Below are 23,783 nucleotides of genomic sequence, written 5' to 3' on the forward strand. Positions count from 1 at the left end.
CCTCTATTCTACACTTACTTTTCCAGTTACTTCTCAAAGTATAACTTAATCTTCAGAGCATTTGCTGAAACAATCAGGTTTTGCACCTTTTTTAAAAATGCAAAATTACTGTTATTATTTATTTATTTATTAAGAACCCTGCGATTTACCCCAGGTGACTGAATACAGTTAAAAACATCAACTGAAGGATCATAAGAAACCACAAAGGAAGAGTTCCTAATGGAAGCTGAAAATTGTAACTCGGTTAAATTCTTCCACTTAACTATAAAATTAACACCCTACTATTTACTCTGATTTTACTGGCTTCCTGCATGGAATCGCTTTCTTACAAAACTAAACGTCTCCAGGTGTTGCCAACTCCTAGATAACAATTACATGCCATAATTACAGCATATATTCATGAATGCTATTCAAATGATTCGAGTGTGAAGAAGAAAAAAACAGGTCCACGCTTCTCCAGTTTACATTTAACCAGCATGTCTGTCATTTTCAGACATCCCATGGAGAGACAACTGGGTAATTCTTGTAAAGCCACTACCTTGAGTAGCATGAAGGTGCCATCTTACCAGATGCCTGCACTTCATTGACATACTGCAGCAGATCCTGCCCTTGGTGGATGACATCAAACGTCAAATTATTCATGGTCAGGGCTTTGTCTGCATGATGCTGGAGCCTTTGTTCTGCTATTGTAAGATCTTCAGTGTCGAAGTCATTCATCTGCTGAGAGAGCTCATCATTCCAAGACTCAAGGTCTGAAATTATCTGAGAGAAAAACGAGAAAGACAATGTTCAGTTATCCATTAAACAATGCATTTTTATTTCCAATGTTGCACTTAAGATGGAGGTCAGAAACTTGAGTTGCTCATTGTTGGTTGAATTCACTGATCAGGTTTGATATGGTTCAGACGTGGGTTGTTTCAGCATGGGTTTTAAATTTTAGCAAACAATCCAGAAGAATATATTTGAGAACCAAAACACCTCTTGTTCAAACAGTGCTTGCCTCGTCAAGCACGTAACACCATGAATAGCCTAGCATTGTTTAAAGTAATTCGTTCATCAACACATCACTTGTGAAACAGATTAAAACATTAAAAAGGTTAAAAATATTATCTCCACCTTCAAAGGAAATTGTTGACTTAAAACATCTTTTCAGTTCTTCAGACTACATCAAGTAATAACTCATACACGAAGTGTCAGCTTAGTTTTCAGTTACACCATTCTCAAGCCCTTTTACAAAAAAGTCAGCTTTACCCCTCTGAGAGAAGGAAGCGTCAGGCTCTTTGAGCACCTTCAACTTCTAACAAACAACTGAGAAGCAGTATCTGTCACAAAAAGGTACTTAGCGAATGGAACCAGAACAAAAACTAATCAGAGTTAAATTTGTGTGCTGAAATAATTCAGATACACTAATTCTGGATTTTACTCTCAGCCATAAAACGTCCAGAGAAGGCATTAAGGAAGATTTTTAGTTTTTAACATGTATCAGAACAGGAAGTTTTCCTTGCCCATCCACACATGCACGTTTTCCAAATCACATTCCAAAACCTGACTGAAAACATAAACTCCTTTTAACTGGGATACCAAACTGTTTTCAAGTATAACAGATAATGCTTACAAATTATGTTCATCAAAGTGAGTTGAGTTCTTATAGCACAGGTTTGACGCATCAGTTACTTATTTCAGACAGGCCGACTGGTTATCATTAAACTGATCATTAGCAGATCATTGGGAAAGCAAAATTATAGATATCAAGAACGACGTGTGTCTTAGCTCTTGAGTTCTACAATTTCAGCAGTAGGACAAACTGACATGAATAATGTTAAATGACGGGGAGGAAAATACCCATTCATATAGCAAGGCACAGCAAAAAGAATCTGGCCAAAGCGGCACTAGCAACAAAACTGTTGTCTGCATAAATATTTAACCAAAGCCATTTGTTGTCAGCAGGAGTATGCCACCAAAGCTTTCCAAGCGGTTCATCAGAGCTGTGAAGTTACTGAGACAGTTAAATTACAACAGAAACTCCAGGGGAGATTTAAAAAAAAAAAAAAAAAAGAAGAAGAAAAGAAAAAAAATAACATGTAGAATAAAAACAGAATTAAAAAGAAGGCAAAGCCAAATCATCTGTACAAAGTTTCTACAGTTTCTTGATGATTTGTTTCCATTTTGCTCACATGGCACCATGAAAACTAGACATGTCAAGCAACTATTTTATAATTGCGGCATCAGTGACTTCACGTTCTAAAGGTGTTCTGCAAAAATTTTACTTCTAAAAAATTTTACACTACATATTCAAGTTCTACACCATGCTGTGATGGAGACACTCAACAATCAGGACAGCAATTTACAAACTCTAATCTTGGTTGGCCAGTTCTACCTCAGAGGAAACAGGCAGAAGCTCATGTTTCAGGGGTAACACTGAAAACACAAAAGCTGATGGACAATAGGAAAAGGAAGATATACAGAACAAGGCCCTTTAGCTACTGCTTAAAGTTTCTTTCATCTCTCTTCTATGTACTTCATACATCACACACAATCTACTTATGCATTATGACTGGCTTCCCCTCCAAACACACGCAGAGGCTTCCCCTCTCACAAAGTCCTACACAACTCCCATTTGTTTCCCTTCTACTCGGTCCACATCCGACCTGTCTTACCACCTGTCTGCGCTCTTCATCTTCTTTTAACTGACTTGAAATATTTCACAAACTTCAAGACTTCCTGACAGCCCAGTCTGAGAAATTCCTTACTTCCAACTCTCCAACTTACTTCCCTTCTCTGCTTTCACGTACCCCATACCTGCTCCTTCCACCTCATCTTCAGGAGTTCTAAACTCCTCCTCCTAGCACATCCATGCCAGAACACACTTTCTGGAAATTTATGATGCTGTGCAACAAAGATATTAAATGAATTACCCCTTGAAATGCAAGACAGGGTAAATAACAGCGAGATTTTTTCTTATTTCCTGTGAAAATCTGTTGCCATAACTTTCTTGTCTGTAAAATGGGATTAGTTTTCTACTTTATTCTAACACCTATCAAGTTCAATGACTGTGGCATACTTTCTAAGTTCTGTTACAGAATACTTCAAACTTCATAACAAACTTCCTAGTGATGGTGTTCTTACTCTTCACTGGAGACATCACAGTCACCATGAAGCACATCAACATGAGCATATTTTCCAGTAGCTCTCAGATCAGGATAACACTGTTCATTCCTTACTAAAAAGGATGTTTTGCTTCCTCAAAGCATCAATTGCATTATGAAAACTCTCCAAAATCAGAGTGCCAATCAGAGCGCCAACGTTCCTAAGTTACTCTCAAGAAACAACTGTTGTTAGACTTGGCAAAACTGGAAAACCGAAGCATTAAAGAAGATGGAGAAACCGTCTTTCAGAACACCATCTTCTGCCGTCTTTCTAAACATCTTCAAAAAGTGGATTTGATTTAATGACGCTTACTTTTGTCACTGTTTTAAAAACAGCCAATCTACTGCTCCTCAGAACACACCCCAACAACTTACCTGTCTCACTATCAAATCGAGTGAAAATAAAACAAACTTAGAACAGGCAATTGCTGTGGTTAAGCTTCAATTTTTTATATTAATGGAATGGTTTATTTTAAGTAAATTGCAGCCACTATGTCCTCTCAGACTATTCCTACGATTCACCTGACATGAACAAGGGGTAGTTTTAAGAGGTCAACACTGTTTTATCACCTCAGCCAAGAGATTTCAGTGATACTGCCTCCAAAGGACAAAAACAAAGAACAGCAAGAGTAACAACTTGTTCCCGTATTATTTTATGCAACCATGAGATTAAGATCATGGCCCACACTTCATTTAAAGTAGTCTGAAAGACTCTGTACAACTGCATGACATTCCCTGTCCCCTTTAAAAGGCCTGGAAACCAAAGATTCAAATAAATAATGCCAGCATGGTTCCACATTCATTCAAAAGCTAAGAAGCCATAGTGCACATCACCGCTGGGGTTCCTAACAACAGCAGTAGTCCTTACATTCTCTCAGCAGTAATTGCGTGGCTCACGATGATCTGTTTCAGCCATTATGAACCCACTGTGTGTTGAAGGCAGAGTTAAAAACAAAAAGAGCATGTTAAGCCCTGTCTGCCCACATACTTCAGGGCTTCCCCTGGAAGTTCCTCTGCTCTACAAGTGACACTTACAGACTAGGCTCCTATTTTGTTTCTGAAGTTTTGTCAAGCCATTCAGCATTAATTACACAGAACAAAGATGAATGACTAATAGACAACTAGAGTAACTGAATTGCAAATTAATACTGCTCTCACGAAATGGACAACCCAGCGAAAATACAGGGCAATTACCATAGCATTTGTTCAAGAAGTTCCTAGCACATAGTCTGAGCTGCCTGACATACCGTTGTATTTGTTACAACCTAGGGAGCACAGACAGGAAAGAAGGCAGGGTACAACACAGAAGAGATGCAGGCTCTTTCACACTGGATGGGAAAGAAAGAAAAAAAAACCCACAGGTCTCTTCTCAGAAGGGTGTAACCAGCATTCCTCGCAGCAACTGAATGCTAACCTGGACCTGGAAAATCGTATGTACTAGGGAGAAAGAAAAAGGGAGAATAGGAAAGGGAGGAGAGTTTGGTCTCTGTGATCCAGCACTTTGCATCTTTGCCTTTTCAGCTGGATGACTTCACAGGCATCTTGTAAGTATGGTCCAAAAATATAGCAGAGAGAAAGCTGTGGGCTGAAAAGTGTGCAGTATGCTTTCTGTGGAGCCCTGACATAGGCTTAGAGGTATTTAATTCATGGATAAGTGAAAAATGCACACAGATGACAGACAATTTACACATACCAAACCACACACGTATTGGCTGCATTCATTGCCACCAGTGCTACCTTGCTACTGATCAGGTCCATACACAGCTTCCTTATGCTACAAATACTTGTTCACTCTAACATGAGACTCTTCATATACCTTATTTTGCTCCTTCCTGCCTTTAGTTAATAAAGGCATTCACAACGGAGCCCTTCAAGTACCTCATGGCCAACGGCATTTAAAAGCTTACCAAGGATAGAGAAGGTTAAGTTAATGTGCTAAGACCAAGGGGCAAAATGGAGACAGTGCTGCAGTTACACCAGTATCAGAAGAACACAAGGATCTGAAAAGTTGCAGGATAAAAAGACAGTGACTAAAAGAAAGAGCATTTAACTACTGAAGGGAAGGAAAGGGACACAAAGAGGATGACTAACCCTGGCAGCAAATCTCCCCACTGTCCACAGGAGCACGGCTGCCTGGTATGAACCTGCAATGCCTACGTGAGCCCTTTGTTCCATTTTAGCGTGTGCTATTTTGCAAGTGCTAAGACAAGCTAGAGGCACTACTCGCCTCCCAGAAAAACATTTCTCACAGGATGCTCCCCTGAATGAACTACCCCTACAACCAAGTCTTAAATCACCGGGCAAAGGAGGATGTCAAAACAAAGCCTGCGAGTTCGTAGCTGGTGTCTGGCTCCTCCTCGCTATCATGTTACTTCAGCTCGGCTTCTGCTTTCACATGGCTGACCTGGAACCAGTCCCTGCTTTTTCTTCCCGGAAGTTTCCGAACAGATGTCTGCCTTGAGGGAGAGGGAAAAGAGAAGCATGCTTTGCTGAGGAAGCAGAGACAGCAAAGCAATCAACAATTTGCTGAAGATGCTCTGCAGGCAGGGTCATCACAGCCCAATTTCTTCCTAGGAGGGCTTCTCGGCAATCCTAAATAAGTACTATTTTTGTTTACAAGCCATATAAACAAAACATACCAACTCTTTGAACACAGTAACTGGTGCTTAACTTTATGTTGTATGAGCCAAATTGTAAAGCTTGCCAAGTGTCAGCTTCAGAAAAAGCAAACCCCGTGAAGTTAGAATATGCAGCTTTCCAATGCAAAATCCCACGGACGTCACCAAACAATATACACAGAAGTACTACTGTCTACATGATGTCATCCTGCACTGAAGGACTAAAACACATCTGCACACAGGGATTCTGCAACTGGCTCTCTGGTATTATACAGTTCTGGTTTAGGTAACCTACAGCAGAGAGCAGTCACCTTAACAACTTCACTGAGACCTTGAACCTAATTCATTCTTTAATTTTCTTAGCATGCCTTTGCCCCCTGCAGTTGCCATTTCCTTGACACAGCTGTTCTGAGAACATCGTGCAGACCCCATCGAGCACTGAAGATCAGTTCTGCACTGATTGTAAAGCTGCTGACAGTGCTATAAAAGCGGATACCTTTCATGTTCCTCCACACGTACCAGTCATCCAATTAATCATTGTGATCACAATTCTGACAAGCCTTTCCCTTACATACTCAAGACAGCTACCCTCACATAATCTAAATAGCAAAGTCCCTGCAGACTAGTTTCACCTCCTCAATGTGAACACCAAAATAGAGAAGCTTCTTAGTCTTCCTTTACAGTAGTTATTATTACTGTGGAGCATACAGTCTCACTTCCTCTGTGGGCACAAATCAAGGAACTGTGTCTGCCTGTGCCTGCACTGCACATGACAATTTGCTTAACTAAACCATAATCTTGCAACGATATCTAATCCTGGTTTTAAGAAAAAAACTTGGAAGCTATAACTTCTGGTGACTGACTCTTTATCCTTACACCATCCACATCTAACAGCTGCGGCTTTTACTTATGTAAATGGGAAGAGATCAAGTTAGCAACTCCTGTAGCATTATAGCTCCTGGTTTCCTGAGTCTCAAGGTAAACTATTATATAGTCAAACAGGATCATGTACCAATGGATAACCACAAACTTTCTGAAGCACCAACTCAGTTTTAGTCACTGTGTACAATGTTCCTGGTTTTACAGAAGTTGTATGATCAACTTAGCTGAAACTTTACAACGCAATTCTATTAACATAAGCTCCATGTGAAGTTTCGTGTCTGTCTGCATGCACGTCCCTGCACACGAACAGAACCTTTCCAATTGGCACAGCTGCAACCCTCCTCCAAAATCTGTACAATTTAAAAACCACCTGAAGTTTTGCAGAGGTGTAGCACTACAACTACTTTTTTGTTATTTTCGGAGATGGAAAAACATCTCATTTGAGAGAGAAAGAGAGACGAGGAGGGGGGGAGAGAAGGAGATTGCAAACAACATTCCCAAAGGTTAAAACAGAATTCCAAACACCATTTACAGTTGCCAACTGAAAAAAGGCTGCTGATTTGGAAAAGAAAGAGAAGAGGGATGTTACTACAAAGCAACAGTTTAGATGTTTTATATGAAGCCATCTTGCAAATCTTGTAATTCACATTAAGTGTAAGCATACTAGTTATATCAAGGCAGCTTGATATTTGAACCACATTTGCCAGATTAAGTGAATGGCACATTATGATTTCACACGACAAGACATATGACACTTGCTTAAATGCACACTGGGAAGCAATCAGAGTGGGAATTAACGTCAGTGAGCTCTGCTCTCTTCTGAGACTTTCATATACAAGACTAAAGTCTTATTTCAGGTGATAACTATCAGTCACTTGAGCCACACGCCAACGCGACCACACAACCATCTCAGCATAAATGTTCCTCCACAACGAGAAAAGTGCTGTACAACTCCAAGAGCAGACACTCACATCTATTGCATCTCTTTCAAATATGCGGAGCTGCAGAAACAGCTCAAGCTTGATCTTGCGTTCTTGAAACAGCTCCTCCATCTGAGATTGGGCCTCATCCAGCTGCTGCAGGACTGTCTCTATGTGGTTGATCGAGCTGTTATGGGGGGTCTTGTTACTAGAAATGGCTGAATCCCTATTCAAAGCAGAAGGGGTGGGGAGGAATAGAGAGGGGAGATTGTTATTGAAGAAAGAAAATCACACAATTTGGATGCTATACATGACCACGAAATGCAGGACTTCCTTAGAAAAGGTTAGTACCAGTCTTATTACTTGAAAGCTAAGTCCGTACATTCTGTTTATAAAAATCCAAATTCTGTTTTAGTACTTGAAAAAGCATTAAAAAATTAGACGACTTTCAATTTTGACTAATTCAACACCTAAGGACATTCTGTTTACAGGAAGAGCAAAATTTAAAACCAGAGAGAAACCCTTTTTTGTGAAAAGTAAGTGGCATATGATAACTATTTACTTCATAGGATCTTCCTGGCAGTGAAAAATCATTATAATATATTAAAAAAAAACAACACAAATATTTCACTGTAGTATAAAAAAACGATGCAAATTCAGATATGATAATATGAAGTCCTGTGGCAAATAGGACATGTATCAGTGTATAGGGGCCCTAAATTTATTTAGATTATTAATAAATTAAACGGACTGCAAACTGATGGTCTTCACTATGAAAACATTACATATCTGACTGCAAAACAATTTCAAACATCTCTTTATGAAAAGTCTGCTACTCAGAACTCAAAATACTGTGGAGTCCTGCGTGTCAGACTACAAAGGCATACAACTGCTCCTATTACAAAGGTAGCTTATGTAAACAAAGTCTCCACTTTATGAAGGTAGTGTTTATAAGCTGAGCTTCCTGTAAACAGAGGGTTAGAGACCATCAGTACAGCATGAAACATAACTAGTCTTAATATTTACAAATTTTATTTATAGGTCATAACTTGTAGTCATTATCTGTACTCTCAAAATAGAAAGAGCCTTGCAGAATATCAGAGGTATGCCAGAATAGATTTAAATAAAAACTTGTTTTACCTTAGTTGTTGTATGAGATCTTCGCCTTCTTTTATGACGTTGACTGTAACCTGCAGAGTGGTCTGTTGCTGTTGACCAAAACGTTTAATCAGGTCTTGGACAGCCTCCACAGACTCAGCATAGACATCATCAAGCAGTTCTTTCTGCAGCTCCTCAAGCCATGTCCACAGCTAAAGGAGGAAAAAAAATAAAAAAACAACAAATGTAAGCACCAGGATCAGGCAGTCACTATTCCAAATCAATCTGCTCGGACAAGAGAAAATAGATTGGTGTGGGGTGAGGGGGAGAAACAGGATTTGTTTCTCTTCATTGAAAAATCCCGTCTTCAATTTAATAAAAATGAGCCTTTGTTTCAAATAAGGTTTTCGTGTCTTGGAAATACCAGGGAAGCTTTCTCTGTGTTGCTAAGTCACCCTTTCTTTTCTATTTTCCTTCTACAGTACTGAGTGTATCCGACTGAGCAGCAGAGAGTTCATAGCGAGAATCCCATCTGCAGCTCTGCGAGAGAGTCGCGGGGAGGGAAATGCTATGGTAACACTCCCTGAGAGAAGGAAGGAAGGAAGGAAGGAAGGAAGGGAGATGTATTGTAGCCACCATCAAATTTACACTGCCAGGCTGACACATGCACACAGATAACATGACACTTTTCAGTGGCCTTCAGAAAAAGGAAAAAGAAAAGGGCATTTCAGAAAACAATATACTGAGAGATACCAGATGTGAAAAGTTATTTTTCTACCATGATCTCTACAGCTGTGGTGCTTACCCTGTTGCTTTCATTATCACGCTATTACAACAAAAAACTTCACAAGTAATTACACCAACATTTTTTTTGGCTTTTTTTTCTTACATATGCACGTAACCCTGTTCAGAATTGCCCACACATTGCAGTTTATGGAAAAATCCCTAGGAATATGCCAGCTAGATATCATTACCGGTCGCTTGAATCCTACTGTGTTCTTTCCACAATTTTATGAGGCAAGCTGTTGCATCCTAAGCTCTGTGTGGAAATTATTCACCAACAAACCAACTACTGTGCAAATGATAAAAACACTGCTTGAAGAGAGGGAGCATGCCTGTGTCCGCTACAACACTCTTGTGAGCTCTTAGAGCACAATGAAACAGCTATTCTCACAGGAAGCATCCAAATCAGGCCCTCCCCTTTGTTTTATCACCACATCTCAAACTCTGTGATTTCCAAGAACAAGGATTAAAGTCTACTTTCTATCCTGAGAAGACAACTTTTTTTCTGATTGACAATATTAAGATCTTTTGTCTACATTTTAATTTAATAAATATTTTAGAGATATAAATAGGCTTCATTAACCTCGAATCTAATTAAGAGATTACACAGTTAAAGTCAGTAAGCAATCAAAATGGCTTAGCTTCAAAAGACAGTAGAACAAATGCTTTATTTCTTTGCTTAACATTTTCTACAGAAATACCCATTTTATGCTGTTGTCTGTACAATATTCTGACCATAACGGTTTATTAACTCCCAATGGAGTTACAATAAAATAGAAAATTCAGTGAAGGATTCTCAGTTTTGATTAATAAGTTCCATTACAACTTTATTTTAAAACCAAATGCTAGGCTTTTGTTTTTGTTTTGTTTCCTTTAATATCTTAGAGCCTTACACACCTCTATTTCAGTTTTGAGTGAGCCAAATTCTAGGCTATGCTTTCACAAATCAGGAAAAATTAATGATACTTAACCAAACTCTCTTCCCCGAATTTACTAAGAAGAAACACCCAACAAACAGTAACAACAACAACAAACAGAACTGCCTATTCATCCACACTGATCTTCTGACTACTCATATGCTTCAAAGACAGTGCCTGTCACACATTTGAATGCAACTCTGTAGTCATAAACACCACAAGCTCAAGTCACAGCAGTCTCTCTTAATAAAAGAGCACGAATCAATGGAACTTACCAAGTGCATCAAAAGCCCTAGTCAACATTCATTCCAGCAGCACAACTCAATGCAAGATCCAAAACAAATATTTTTTCAAATGCATATTTAGAAATGCAAATTTCACATCAAGGCAAATGAAACTTAAGAGAAAGAAGCCTGATAGTACAACCCACAAACTTTACTCAGATTTCGATGGCCAGAAGACATGCTTTTATTCCTGTCCTAGTTTATAAGCTTTGTCTAAATTATAGAAATAGGATGCAGCGTTAGAGATCTTTCAAGTGAGCTGGTGTGCACACAGTTCCTGCAACTTGCAACTGTGCAAATATACACTGCAGAAAGCATACCACTTTGCTGTTGACTACAAATGGAACGCATCTGGTGCTAGCTAGAAGAGCTTTACCTCATGCTTACTGCACTGCCTATAAAAGGCCCAATTTTCAGAGACTTATCACAGACAAAGCGGAAATAAAGCCATTTTGGGTCTCCTGGACTATATCCAGCTTGCCCCATGGCTCCCTTACAAGCACCTGCGCTGCAGCTCATGGGAGGTCTAAGATCCACTTCATGTTTTTCCACTACGTCTTTTGCAGCTGAGCCTTGGGTCACATCCGTACAGGGGACACCTCACCTCTGGGATTGCTGTTCTTCACAAATGCTTCAGCCATTCCTGTGCCTGGCAGGAGAAGACCGGATAGGGTCAACAACACTTACAAGTGTTGGACTGGTGATGTATTGTGCCCGGGAACACTTCCCTGAAAGCTCACCCTGGGTACCGGAGACAAAGCCAGCACAGAACAAGCAGACGTTTTGCTCTGCGTAGTCGGCCCAAAGCATCACCACCTACCTGGAGCAGAAAGACACGGCTGCTAGCACAACAAAGTGTCATTCTGGCTGGCGTGCTGCCTGGTTGCCAGGAACAGAGAACCAGTTTCTTGCTGCAGAATCAGCACAGCATGACTGTAAACATGGTATCTTGACCCCACGGTGCCAAGGAGCTCAGAAATACACTGCATTTGCCTAGTTCATTAGTCAAATCACCCGCTGCTTGGGCAGGAAAAGCATTTTACAAATGTGCAGAAAGAGTGTGATAGTAATTAGCATGCAATACTTGTCTAGCTGTGATTCATAAATTGTTCTACTTTCAACAGTATAAGCCATTTCTAAAGCAACTAAAGAGCTTTGTGACACTTCCATAGGAAAAAAATATGTTCTAATACATTACCAGGTAAGCTTTTTACACTTTTCCACTATGTAAGTTTCTGACAAATAGTTTCCCCTCAAAATAATCTTGATCTGATGCAGTCTATATGCAAAAGGTAGAATTAAGCCACCACAGGTGAACAGAACTGTCAGGTTATCAAAGCTGAATATAAATGTGTGCAATTTATTGAGAGTTTAATTCACAATATCTGGCAACAGTGTGCTGGCTTGTGTAATGCTTTAAAACCAGCATGAGCACAGGGAATACTGCAAATTACATAAATTACCTTGTTTTCAGATAGGAAACTAAGGATGAAGACAGTACAAAATTGTAAAGTCAAAGGAAGACAAACAGTTTACTGTGGGGAAAGAACAGATACTGGAGCTTATCCATACATGTTCAGAAGTGCAGAACTACAGATTTTATACTGCAATGATGCTCTGTGACGACGCATTATTCCATCAAATAGTGAAAGCAAAAAGAATCTGATGGGAAAAAAAATCATCACTGAAAAAACACTAACCTTCTCCCAGTGTGAATTTCTGAGCAACATCTTACTGTGTTTTTCTATTCATTGTAAAAGAAAAGCCAAGAAGTCCCCAAACAAACCATTAGGTCCTGTGACCTCAATAAGAACTTTATCCAGTGGCAATACAGCTTTAATGTACAGTGAGAAAACCGTATAAATAACTAAATCCAGGCACAGAATAAGGCTCTTCTGCTCTTTTCATCTGCTCTCCACATCTTATCAGAATTAAAATTGGAGAGGGAAATCAAATTCTGAATCCCTGACAGGCAAATGTTTCACCCAGCACATTTTTTCTTGATCTAAATATAGCACAGACTAAGAAACATCTGCTTGAACGAGCCTGCATCCTGTGCTACCTCTTTCCTAAGTTCTTGGGAGCATGCCATTAGTCACTGAGATGGTATTATTTTAATTGTCTGCAACATCCTGGAAGTTTCAGTGTTTCCATCATGGGCCTCCATCCATTTAAGTCCCATCCCTGCAATCCCCTGAAAGACTGAAGCGAAATAAGACCTTACAGGATTTTGCTGAATATAATCAGAGAACAATTATTTGTGAGTACATATGTTCCCAAGTTCACAGTTATTTTATTAAGCAAAGTAACTGCCACTTTTACTATTTTCGAATCAGATAATTTACTTGGTTTTTCATTTTTATAATAGCTTTTGGATATGCAGTCAGTCTTTTCAGTAGGCTAAGCCAAAAAAAAGGCGCACAGTTTCTGCATTTAAAAACTGTCAGTTCCTCATTTTGCCTCTGCCCCCAGCACAGTGTTGCAGCCTGTGTATTACCACAGGCGGTTTTTTAAGGAGATGGTATTTGTACTGTGCCAAACGTTGCCATAATATTCCCTAGCATATATGTCTGGGCACGGGAGTCTGACGTCTGCCTGAAAGCTTTGGCCTTCAGGACATGCAGTTGGCAAAAATTGCATCTTAAGAACAAAAAAGTTAAGATGTTAAAGCCTCAGTAGGCTGTCTTCCGAGGACCTTTCGGTGACACTTAAGCTACTGAATACACAGGTATTTCTTGAAAATTAGATTTAATTATATTTAAAAGCTTCAAATATCCCCATCTGTTCTACAGTTATAATCATGTATATATTTTAATATATATATATATTCCAATTCATATATATACATATTGCAATTCAGAATAAGTTCGTCCTTGAAGCAACACCAAGTTTCTTACATCTCCCTAAAATTACATTAACTACCAGCATCCTGTCACCAGTTGTCCCATTACTTAACTGAACAAGAAAAAAAAGCCCATACCATAGCTTCAGAGGTCTATTTCTGCTTCACTTTTCCAAAGCACTTAGTACTATTTCAATAACACCTGGACTGCAACCCATAAACTTGGTCCATTCTTTTCAAGCCAAAGTAGCAATCAGCATTGAAAAACTTGAGAGAGGCAATTTGTGCTGGGTCCTATCAAACCAATAAAGCATAATACACTCTAATGTACTGCTGCTGAATGTTTCTCTCTTATTTCAGACTTAGAAATTGTCCTGCTCAACTTTAAAATCCAAGAATACCAGCATATCAACATAGCCACCAGAGACTGCACTTCCCATATTTTGCCAGACCAGCTGCCTGGGAAAGGAATGCTCCAGTTCCTAGCACAGGAGAAAGAAGCTTTCCTTTGACTTTAAGCTGTAGACCACCAGCACAGAAGAACGAAGTCCTCGGGAGTGACAGAACAGCAGGTCTGTCACCTCAAGGTGCACCCCAGGATGAAATGAATGAAAGCCCATGCTGGCAGACATCCTTCTATACCAGATAAGACAAAGGAGCGCATATTTCTGGCACTGAGTCAAGAGAAAGTGATACCGTACCAACGTGCTTTTTTGAATCAAATACACACACTCCATAGCTAGATGTGAGTCAGTCAGCAGCATTATGGTCAGAGCAAGGCCTCCTCAGCTTTCCCATGCACTGGCACCTTCAAAATGATGGCACCTTCCTTCAGCAGCTTGCACTGACTACCATTTCATCAGTTTTGTTCAGGAACCATGGGTTTCTGTATTTGAAATCTCTGCCAATTCCGCTTCCCTTGTCTTTGTTTCAGTCCCAGTATATTCTGGTGTAAAGTTTAGTTTGAGTAAGATGAAAAAAAAAAAAAAGAAAAGATAAATCTTCTAGTAACACCATTAAACATATTGTGTATACATAAAAAGTGCTGTGAGCTATTTTATAATCAACTTGTCAAAACATACACAAAGGTTATATGCAAAAGTCAACAGGCTCTTAAGAGATCATTTTCTTCCATGAGCATTCAGCCCTTATCTATATTCCCACACTTCACTCTAGTTAGGAAAATATCTGTTGCTCTACTTTGGCACTACTACAAACACCTGGTTTGGCCATAATTTCAGTCTTCCCACTCATAGATGTTGAGGGAGCTGAGAGAGAGAGAGAGAGAGAATGGAACAATTTCAATTCACACCAAAATTCTGTTCAATTCTATCTGGTGGCAGATTTCACAACAAAGGCTACTGTGGGCTTTTGCTCTCACGTTTTGCACACAAGCTTTTATGATAACCATTTATTTAGGAAATGTATCTTCTACCTGTGGGATTTTTCTCACATATCTCATTTGACCATGCCCTTCCCCATATTATTAAACACCGAAGTGGCAAAGGCCAGAAGAGATTCACTGTCTAGCAATGGTGAACAGTTTTGGGTGATCAGCTGCATCCCCAGGCTGGGAACCTGGACACAGTAAGTTCAATGCAATGACTCTGATGGGGATATTTATGGTCCCCCACACTTCTGAAGCTCACCAGTGGACATCTTTAACTTCAGCGCTTCACTTCCTGAAAAATTTGGCTTAGACTGAAATTTCTCACTGTTTGAATGGGAACTAAAAGTCAGTACTCACAATTTTACAAACTTAAATCTAAAAATAGCGTAGCAGTATGGAATCAATGTACATATAAGAAATAACAGATTTGCTTGGATCACCAGTAAGCAAAATGGGTAATGGTGAGAGCATTACATAACATCACATTTCTGCCTTCCCTGAATACATCCTTTTTTGCCCCATTGAGAAATGTGGCCTACTGAGGTTTCTTCACGAGGCGTCTGAGAACTTCTACGCTGTTTTCTGATGTTTCTAAGCCACAGGGAACTTTACCAGCTTGTAATAACCTGGCCACAGAACTTCTGGAAACGTTAAACAGAGCCAGCACTTCCAAAGGGCATCATAACAGGCTGCTGTGCACATATTACACAGCTGCTTTGTGCAAAAGTATAGCAAAAGTCTGTTACTTCTAGGATGTGTCAAATGGATCTACTGCGTTTGTGGCAATCGGGCTGCTTCTGAAAGCAGAAACGGGCTTAATAAGCGAGAACAGAGCAACAGAACTGAGCAGACACAGCAGGGCTGATGCTTCCCAGGGAAACTGGGAAAAGTTGCAGGCAAATTCTGTGTAAAGTGTAAAGGTTACACAAAGAAACAGGGGGGAGGAGTACTGGAATGCTCTTATCCAGATGAGGAACATTCATTCAGTGTGAAGTATTTCCGGGGAAAAGAATGAAATACAACAAAACATCCTACTTCAACAGTCAAGATATTGGATGTCTTTTGGAGCCGGACTTCAAAGCCTCTAAAACAGCCAACTGCTCTGAGTACCAGCTTTTTTCGGCTTTGTGGTTCTGTCCAAACTGTCACACACAAACAGGGTTTTTATTCTTCGTGCCCATTTTGTAGTTGAGGAAAACACAAAGACAACACTCACAAAGCACAAAATTCACCCTGAATACTTGAAGAGCAAAACGCTTTTTCTTTTTTAAAGCAACTGCAATGTCTTTGTACGGTTCAACAAACAGCATCTCATCCTACTACTTGAACTCCTCCCTTTGCCAGTTAAACACACGCATTAATTTCATAACTCAGCTATCCAGCAGAAAGGTTACATTCTTACAGGTATGCACTAATTTATGCAGCGACTTCCCACATCCTGTGGGAGAAATGCAATTCTCCTGCCAACAAAGCATGGATGACTTTCAGGTTCAGGGCATTTCTATCTTCCATCTGCTTTGTGATGCCTTCTCAGCACTCCACATGCGTGTTTGATAACAAACAACGTGCTCTTGAAAACAAAACAGAATATAGAAAGCACAGGACATCTCTGAGCTCGCTGTTTCTCTGCACATTAACCAAAGGGCTCGTCTACTAAATACGAACTGCCAGACTCGCTGTCCTCTGTATTTTTAAGTAGGATGAAAATAAATAAGATAGTCTTGCTTACGTAAATAAATACTCTTTTTAATTTTCCCTGCTTTATTAAGTATAGAGGTCAGCCACACAACCATAAATAAATATATAAACAAACAAATAAACAAACATTTAGACATCAACTACAGTGCCTTTCCCCAAAGTCCAGGCTTCAAAGAGGCTGCCATAGTAACAGCTGTGTGCGCTTACAGGGTCACAATAACATCCATTTTTAAGAAGAAATAAATCAAGATGCAGAGTATCTTTTTTCAATAAAACATTATTATCTAGGGGAGCAGTGGCAACATGCCAGCACATCTGGATCAGCCTCCCAGAATTTCTCTACAGTGACTCACAGATCAGTCTGATTTTTTCATTTTTTTTTTTAAAAGGACCTTCTCGCAACTCCTTTTATAGTCTTCATCTTTCATCACTACAATCAACTGCATCCATTGAAATACTGTTTAAGCTGCTTTTCTTGATGTTCAGAAAAACAGGTAATGAAGACATCTACAGAAACACCGAGCATGTCTCAGCAGCTGATTGCTCCTGTGCTTCACAACAGGTAATGGAACAGCACTAAGTGCTTGAGAAAAATGAAGCAAAAAGTTCATTAGAATAGTTTCAGAATAGTTTAAGATTCAGCATTTACGTTTTGTTTAAACAAGCAGAGTCCTGGGAGTGTACCACCGAGAAACCACCTAGCACAAAACTGATGGGGGAGCTATGTCCTCATATCTAAAGCTAAAATGTAATTCAATCCTGACCTTCTTCAAAGAGCAACTGCCTTGTGCATTTGTTTCAAGTGCAAAGCAGATGATTCACATACAAAAATCTCCCATTTAAGAAACTGATTTGAACACTACACTTTCCCACTGACCAGACCATTTCTTTACGTAGGGTGAAGGGGAGAAACACATATACACTGACATGCCGTGATACACAAGCCTTTCATATTTTCACCTAATATGAGCCGCAAAAAGATTTAACCTAACAGAAAACAAATCTACAATTGTCAAGATTTGCCACAGCCTATAACCAAGAACCCTTACTGAAGTCTTTATTCTAGCTCTACCTTATTCTACTGTCTCCCATGAGCTTGTAAATACACCTGGTCTGTGTCCTGAATCAGATGAGAAAAACTGATCCGGCTAAAAATTAAGTGTCTTTGCCTGATATTTTTTTCCTGATTTATCAGTTCCCTAGTCTAGCTCACTACGGAACTACAATAACATTTACATCAATTATCATAAGTAAAGATTTTTTTTTTTATGGTTTATGATTAATGATTTATTTTAAACAGGTTTGCTGCTGAATGCTAACTTACCAACTCATTATGTAATATCTGGCATCAAAGGTAATAGAACCTCTGACGGAGACTAAAACATGAGGCAAACCATTGTCAATATCAGATAAACTCTAGGTTGTGAAGAACTGTCAATGTAAATGAGTAAAATGCTATGTCTAAAACTGAAAGAAAAAGCCTCTCTGAGCAGCAGGGTTGCCTTAACTAGCCATTCACTGCAGTCTCCTGAACTGTGCCGGTCTAACCATGTGCCCGACAACTCAGTTGCTGGATAAAAAAAACAAGTGCCCAGCAGTCCCAACTCTGCAATGCCAACCTTCAGCTGTATCAGTCTGCTGATCTGACCCTTTCCCCTTCCCCATGACTGAACAAGCAAGTACACCTGCACAACAGAGAAGGCGAAAGCTGCTTATGGAAAACAGTAATGATAATAACAAAAATAAAGAACCACACCAAAAAACAACCCGGAACTGATTGTGCAATAGGGGGTTCATTACTTCACATGACAAAGTTTTACCAATGAAAGTAACCTTGAATAATAATGATTCTAAGTCTTAAAGATATGACCGTGACTTATCAGCGGTTTTACCTCTTTAACATGAGTGTGAAAGGACACAGACATGTCCAGCAGGATCTTGCGTTGCTCCACACGCCTAACAAAATCCTGTATCCTGTCTTCGAGCTGATGAGCAGCTTGATATATTTCCTCTGGATCACACTCTCCCGTCTGAGCAAGCTGTTCGGCTGCTTCTAGAAGTTTATCTGCATTGGTATATGTGTTCTGCAGAGAAATAAGTTAGTTTCACAGGATTAAATCAAAGAAAACTCAGCCATTATGCTTTGAAAGCCACTGCACAAATGAAAATCAAAGAGCAAAAAGACCCTTGGAATGCATTTTTCTTTCTTATTTTTTTAAGGTAGTAGAATATGATCTTACTAAAGATTTTATTGTATTTCTAGATACTTTTTCATTTAACTGTTGAATTCATTTCTTAGCTCCTTATTTATGTTCATTCAAAAGTCTCCTTGAGCCATAACTTAGAAGACTACTTATTCTTCCTTGGTATTAGTATTTTACATTCACAACAAGAATAAATATCGATCTAAATGTCTAATAACTTGTAAACTGTCCTGTTCCAACACTGGAAAAAATCACAACAGTAGTGACCAGAAGACTTATCAAAAGTGTATTATCAGAGGTGAGAAAGTCCTAGCTGCTGACAGAGACACGTGGAATCAAATTGATACATCCAGCAGAAAGGTGGAGAGTGACCATGCACAGAAACAGAGAAACATCTCTTCATCCTTACAGAAATGAGGTATCCAAAATTCATGTCAGCTGGGTCACCATTTGTGAAAGCAGCAACAAAGTAAGATTTAGAAGTAGGCTATGGCTGAGTGTTGGAGTGGAATATTGTCCCAATATGTCATACGATTAACTAAAGCTGATCAGTCAGTCACAGCAGAAAACAGAATGGGAGAAATCTGCCATCTGATGTGCTGAGCGTGCTATGGTCCAGAGAAGGGAGAGAGAGAGATTTAACAACTCTTAAAGCTTAGAACTTGCAGCCTGCATCCTTATGATTCTCATTAACTCAAAATAGGACTGGTTCCAAATGTGCTATAATTTGGGCATGCTCTTTTCTGAGCCTAACCTTGGGTTTTCACGCATTAGAATGGTTCTCAGAATGGACTCATCAAGAAAGCACAGAAGGATGTTAAACTCTGGTGAATACAGATTAAAGTCAAACCTACAGTAAAGAGGCTTTGCTGATGTCACCACATGAGGTCTCCTGACAAGGCTGTACTACAGAGTATGTAAAAAAAATGTTGCCAATATAAACTGCACATTTCTCTTTTCCTTTCTGCCCTCCCTCATCATCTTCTCTCAACTCAATTTGCTTGCAAGGATGCATTAAGCCTACGTAAATGTTTTTTCTTTGCCATAAATATTGTATCACACCTCTAATTAATATTATAATATTCAGAAAATTTAAATCCAAACCTGGCCCTTAAACTTAACTAAGAGGCAGAAAACCAGAGTTCTCCTCCAGGGTCTCAAACAAGTTGCATAAAGCAAGCCCAGGACGGATTACATGACTCAGTGCAGCCTTCACATATCTGGGGGGAGTTCCCCCTTCATTTATGGTATCTACGTAAGGAATTCCATCCATGCTGCTTCTGGATTTTGACTATGTGCACCTTAGTCCTTCCTTAACCTTCAGCTTTTAATTGCACCGAGAGGCAGAGAACTCCTCCCCAGTTTCCCTGGGAAAGCCTGCATAGACAAAGACAAACCCACCCTTTTCAGAGTGGAGCATATTGCTCAACGCTCCAGAGCTGCAGCTCAGGCCGTGCTGGCCCAGAACGCGCTCTGATCTGTGCTCTGGTGTTCTGTGCTCCCCAGTCACAGACTACACGTGTTCCAGGGGCAAGGCTGAAGGTCCTCAAGGCACTCCTCAACAACAAATACTTCATCAACTCAGAGAGCCACACCCAGCTACAGATGGCTGAAACAAAAGTTTCCCATTTTAATAAAAACTTGATCTCGCACATGAAGCATTGTTTATGAATTCCAGGAGTATCTTCCACATAACAGGCCCAGGCACAGCAAACTTCTCTTCCTGTAAGCTGGATGGTGAAGTACCTGCGCTTCAAAATTAACACAACCTAGAGGCTGCTTTCAAAGCAGGTTGCAAATCTCAAGCCTTAACAGCAGACGCATGCCTTATCGCTAAAACTTCTCTTCCAAGTAGAGCTGGAATACAATATAAATATTTATCTTGGGAGATAGTAACTGCCATCCAGAATAGAAACCATAGCAAATACGAGTGCTCTACTAACTCATGCTGCTGCCAGCTCTGTGCTTACTTCTAAACAAAGCTTGGAGGAAAAAACAGAACACTGAAGATTTTGAAAGTGTTGGTAGCAAGGGGCAGCCGCCAGTTACAAGGTTAGGCAGAAAGGGCAGGAGCTTTCCCTCAAATCTGCTTATGCCCCTTTCCTAAACTGACAAAGGAGCCTTCATGGTGACACATTCAACACAGAGGTTGGAAACCAGTTAACACTTCCTCAGAATTTCTCCGCTAGTACACCCTCCCCAAATCCCAGAGGAAAAGAATCAACCTGGCAAGAACTTTAAGTCCTTTAGTCCATCCCTCTGTGCCCCAGGGCACGATCAACTATACTCAAATCTTTAATAAGCATTATTTTCCAAAATACTGCAAAAATCCAATAATGGACAGCCCATCACTTTCCCAAATGATGTATCCTATTGCTTTCCTAGTCTTCCTATTGAGAAGCCTTCTCTGCATATTCTTCAGAAAAAAAAAAACAAGCCTGATATTTTTAGAAAGGATAGGAAGTGACAGCATTGAAAAGTCAAAATTAAATTTAAGAGATTAGTGCATAAATGAGTACTAACAACAATAAATACAACAGGAGTGCGTGAAGCCTAGTGCGCTGTGGAGGGGAGGGAGAGACGTGTTATGGACAGAGGGAGATTAACAGAGGTATACAAAGCATTAAAGGTAGAGAAAATTAAAATAGATTACTCATTAAATGCAGTGGATGCTATCACGTTTAAGCATCAGACAACACACTTAAAATGAAAAAGCAGAAGTACTTTTCATCTAAGGAGCAATTAAATTGCATAACTCATTGGCACAGGAACTGGCATACATTCCAAAAGCATAAATTGGTTCAAGAAGCAGCTAGCCTAATTAAGGGAAGAAAAGTCCATCAATGACTAAACACTAGTTCTGATGCATCCTTCAGTTCCAGACATCAAATAGACCCAAACAATTGGGAGAGTAAAGATAACAACCTTTTTTTTTTTTTAATCTGGTGATGGCCACAAGACATAGACCTTCAGTTTGATGCATTACAGCCATTCATGGGTACAGTAAAGTAAGAATTAATTCACGTAGAGAAGCTTTCTTCCAACCTTAAAGGAGGTGGTACTGGTGGCAGTAGGAAACTTATAGGTGTATTCAAATAAGGAAGTATCATTTTCGTGCATCTCTTGCACCAAGTAGGCTGAGCTCTTAACTCAGATGCAGTCTACAGATAGAGAAGAGAACTTAGCAGTGGAAAAATGTCACACTGATTAATTCTTGCCATAACATTTTCATGAGTTTTGAGTGTGAAAAAGCAGGCATCGATCATAGTTGAAAGAAGAGAAGCTGACTTCAAATTTCATGCTGAAATGTACGGGGAAGTACAACCGCACTATTGATCTGCATCCAGTGCTCGAAGCTGTAAATCTGTGCCCGTACGTGAACTGGTTAAGTCGAAAGCAGAAGTCTTGGCACTGACTAAATGGTCTCATGGATATGAAGGTGGTCATGGGAAGGGGGTGGGAGGTGGAGAAATGCTAAGTAAAAAGTGGATTGGACAGGCTACCTGTGAAAACAGCAAAACTAAGTTTTACTACAGTGGGTACAAGTCAAAGTGTGTATGTGTAGCATGAATGTCAACGCATGAGAATCTGGGGAGGACTTCCAGTCAGATGAGTTTTGACTATGTAATGTTTCTGTGGTGGTACCAAAAAGTGCAAAAACAGAGACAAGCCTTCCTTTCACATGAATTTTAAACTAAATAATTTGTGAGCCTACAGTCCATTGACTCTGGAACATCTTTTCTATTCTATACACAGCTTATTTTAACATTTCTTTGAATGCTGCTGAAGAATTGGCATCTCATTCACATTAAAAAAAAAACAAAAACACAAATGAGGGAGGAAGGAGAAGGGAAGAAAAAAAGAAAAATAGCCCTAATCTAGAGTTAGTCTTCGACCAGGAACATTTCAGGATTACTATTGGCTTGCTGCATATTTTATAAAATTTTGCTATGCCGCTGGCAGTTCACTTGACACTGCTTCCTCTCAACTTCTGACTAGAGCTGACTGAAAACCCCTGATGATGCCTAGGGTCCTATTAAGAAACAAACAAACAAAATATCTGGACCAACCAGAAATGTAGGTAGAGAATAAATTAACTGAAAGTTATTAACAGGGACTTCAGATTGCTTGCTTTCTTATACTTGAACATAATCTTCCTTATAATACCCATGGCAAAAATGTCTTTTACAGCCTGCTTATATCCAGTTTTAGAACAAGTAAGAGAAACAATTCAGAGGGTGTGCCTCTCTTGGCAGTCACTATAAATTGAAAAAATTAAGAGATGAAAAAAAAGATTTACTTATTAGATCATTTCGTCCACCCTTCTGTCAGTGGAGGATGGTTCCCCATAGTATATTTAAGCTCTCTGACCAGTCTAGTTTTCAGTGTCGCCAAAAATAGAAATTCCACCCATCCCCTAAAGAGATCATTTTAAACTCTAGTAGCGTTCAGTTTTAGGAAGCTTTTGCTAAGTATTTTCTGTACAACTACTTTCTAGCTTAAATAAAAATGTAAATTAACAAGATGCTTTTCCTTCCTTTTCTTTTTTTTTTTTCCCAACAGTTTACATCCCACTAATAGTTCTACAAACTTCATCCCCTTTGGTTACTCAAACATTTTCTTCTTCTTTGCTCAAATAACACAGTATTAAGTATGAGATCATTTGGGTTTTCTTAAGTGTCTTACACAAATAGATCCTTGCTTGTCTGACCCAGAAAAATAAGTATGTCTCCTTGGAAAATATTACAGATTTTACTTAAAATGAAGTATTATACATGCATATGGAAAATCCAGCATGTGAATATATAAAACTAACGAAGCTTATTATTTAGCAAAAGTTAATAGGAAATCAATATTAATGAAGCTTTGTGATACTATTTCAATTCCTCAGCCACTGGACTGCTCTAAGACCATATTTACAGTATGTTTTAGTAATCAAACAGGCAAACTATAAACACAGACAAATGACACAGGCAAACTATAAACACACCTCCAATGCAT

General features: G+C 39.4%; 1 protein-coding gene across 1 annotated transcript in view; it reads right to left on the bottom strand.

The window, feature by feature from the left end:
- Positions 1 to 23,783, bottom strand: part of TRIO (trio Rho guanine nucleotide exchange factor) — a 248,746-nt gene that overhangs the window by 114,761 nt on the left and 110,202 nt on the right. Inside the window, 4 exon segments of the mRNA XM_035552676.2 lie at positions 567 to 762; positions 7,618 to 7,792; positions 8,707 to 8,876; positions 18,471 to 18,662. Of these exon segments, the coding sequence (XP_035408569.2) occupies positions 567 to 762; positions 7,618 to 7,792; positions 8,707 to 8,876; positions 18,471 to 18,662 (733 nt within the window).

Source organism: Cygnus atratus, chromosome 2 (assembly GCF_013377495.2).
Source record: "Cygnus atratus isolate AKBS03 ecotype Queensland, Australia chromosome 2, CAtr_DNAZoo_HiC_assembly, whole genome shotgun sequence".
In the NCBI taxonomy this organism is placed as follows: Eukaryota; Metazoa; Chordata; class Aves; order Anseriformes; family Anatidae; genus Cygnus; species Cygnus atratus.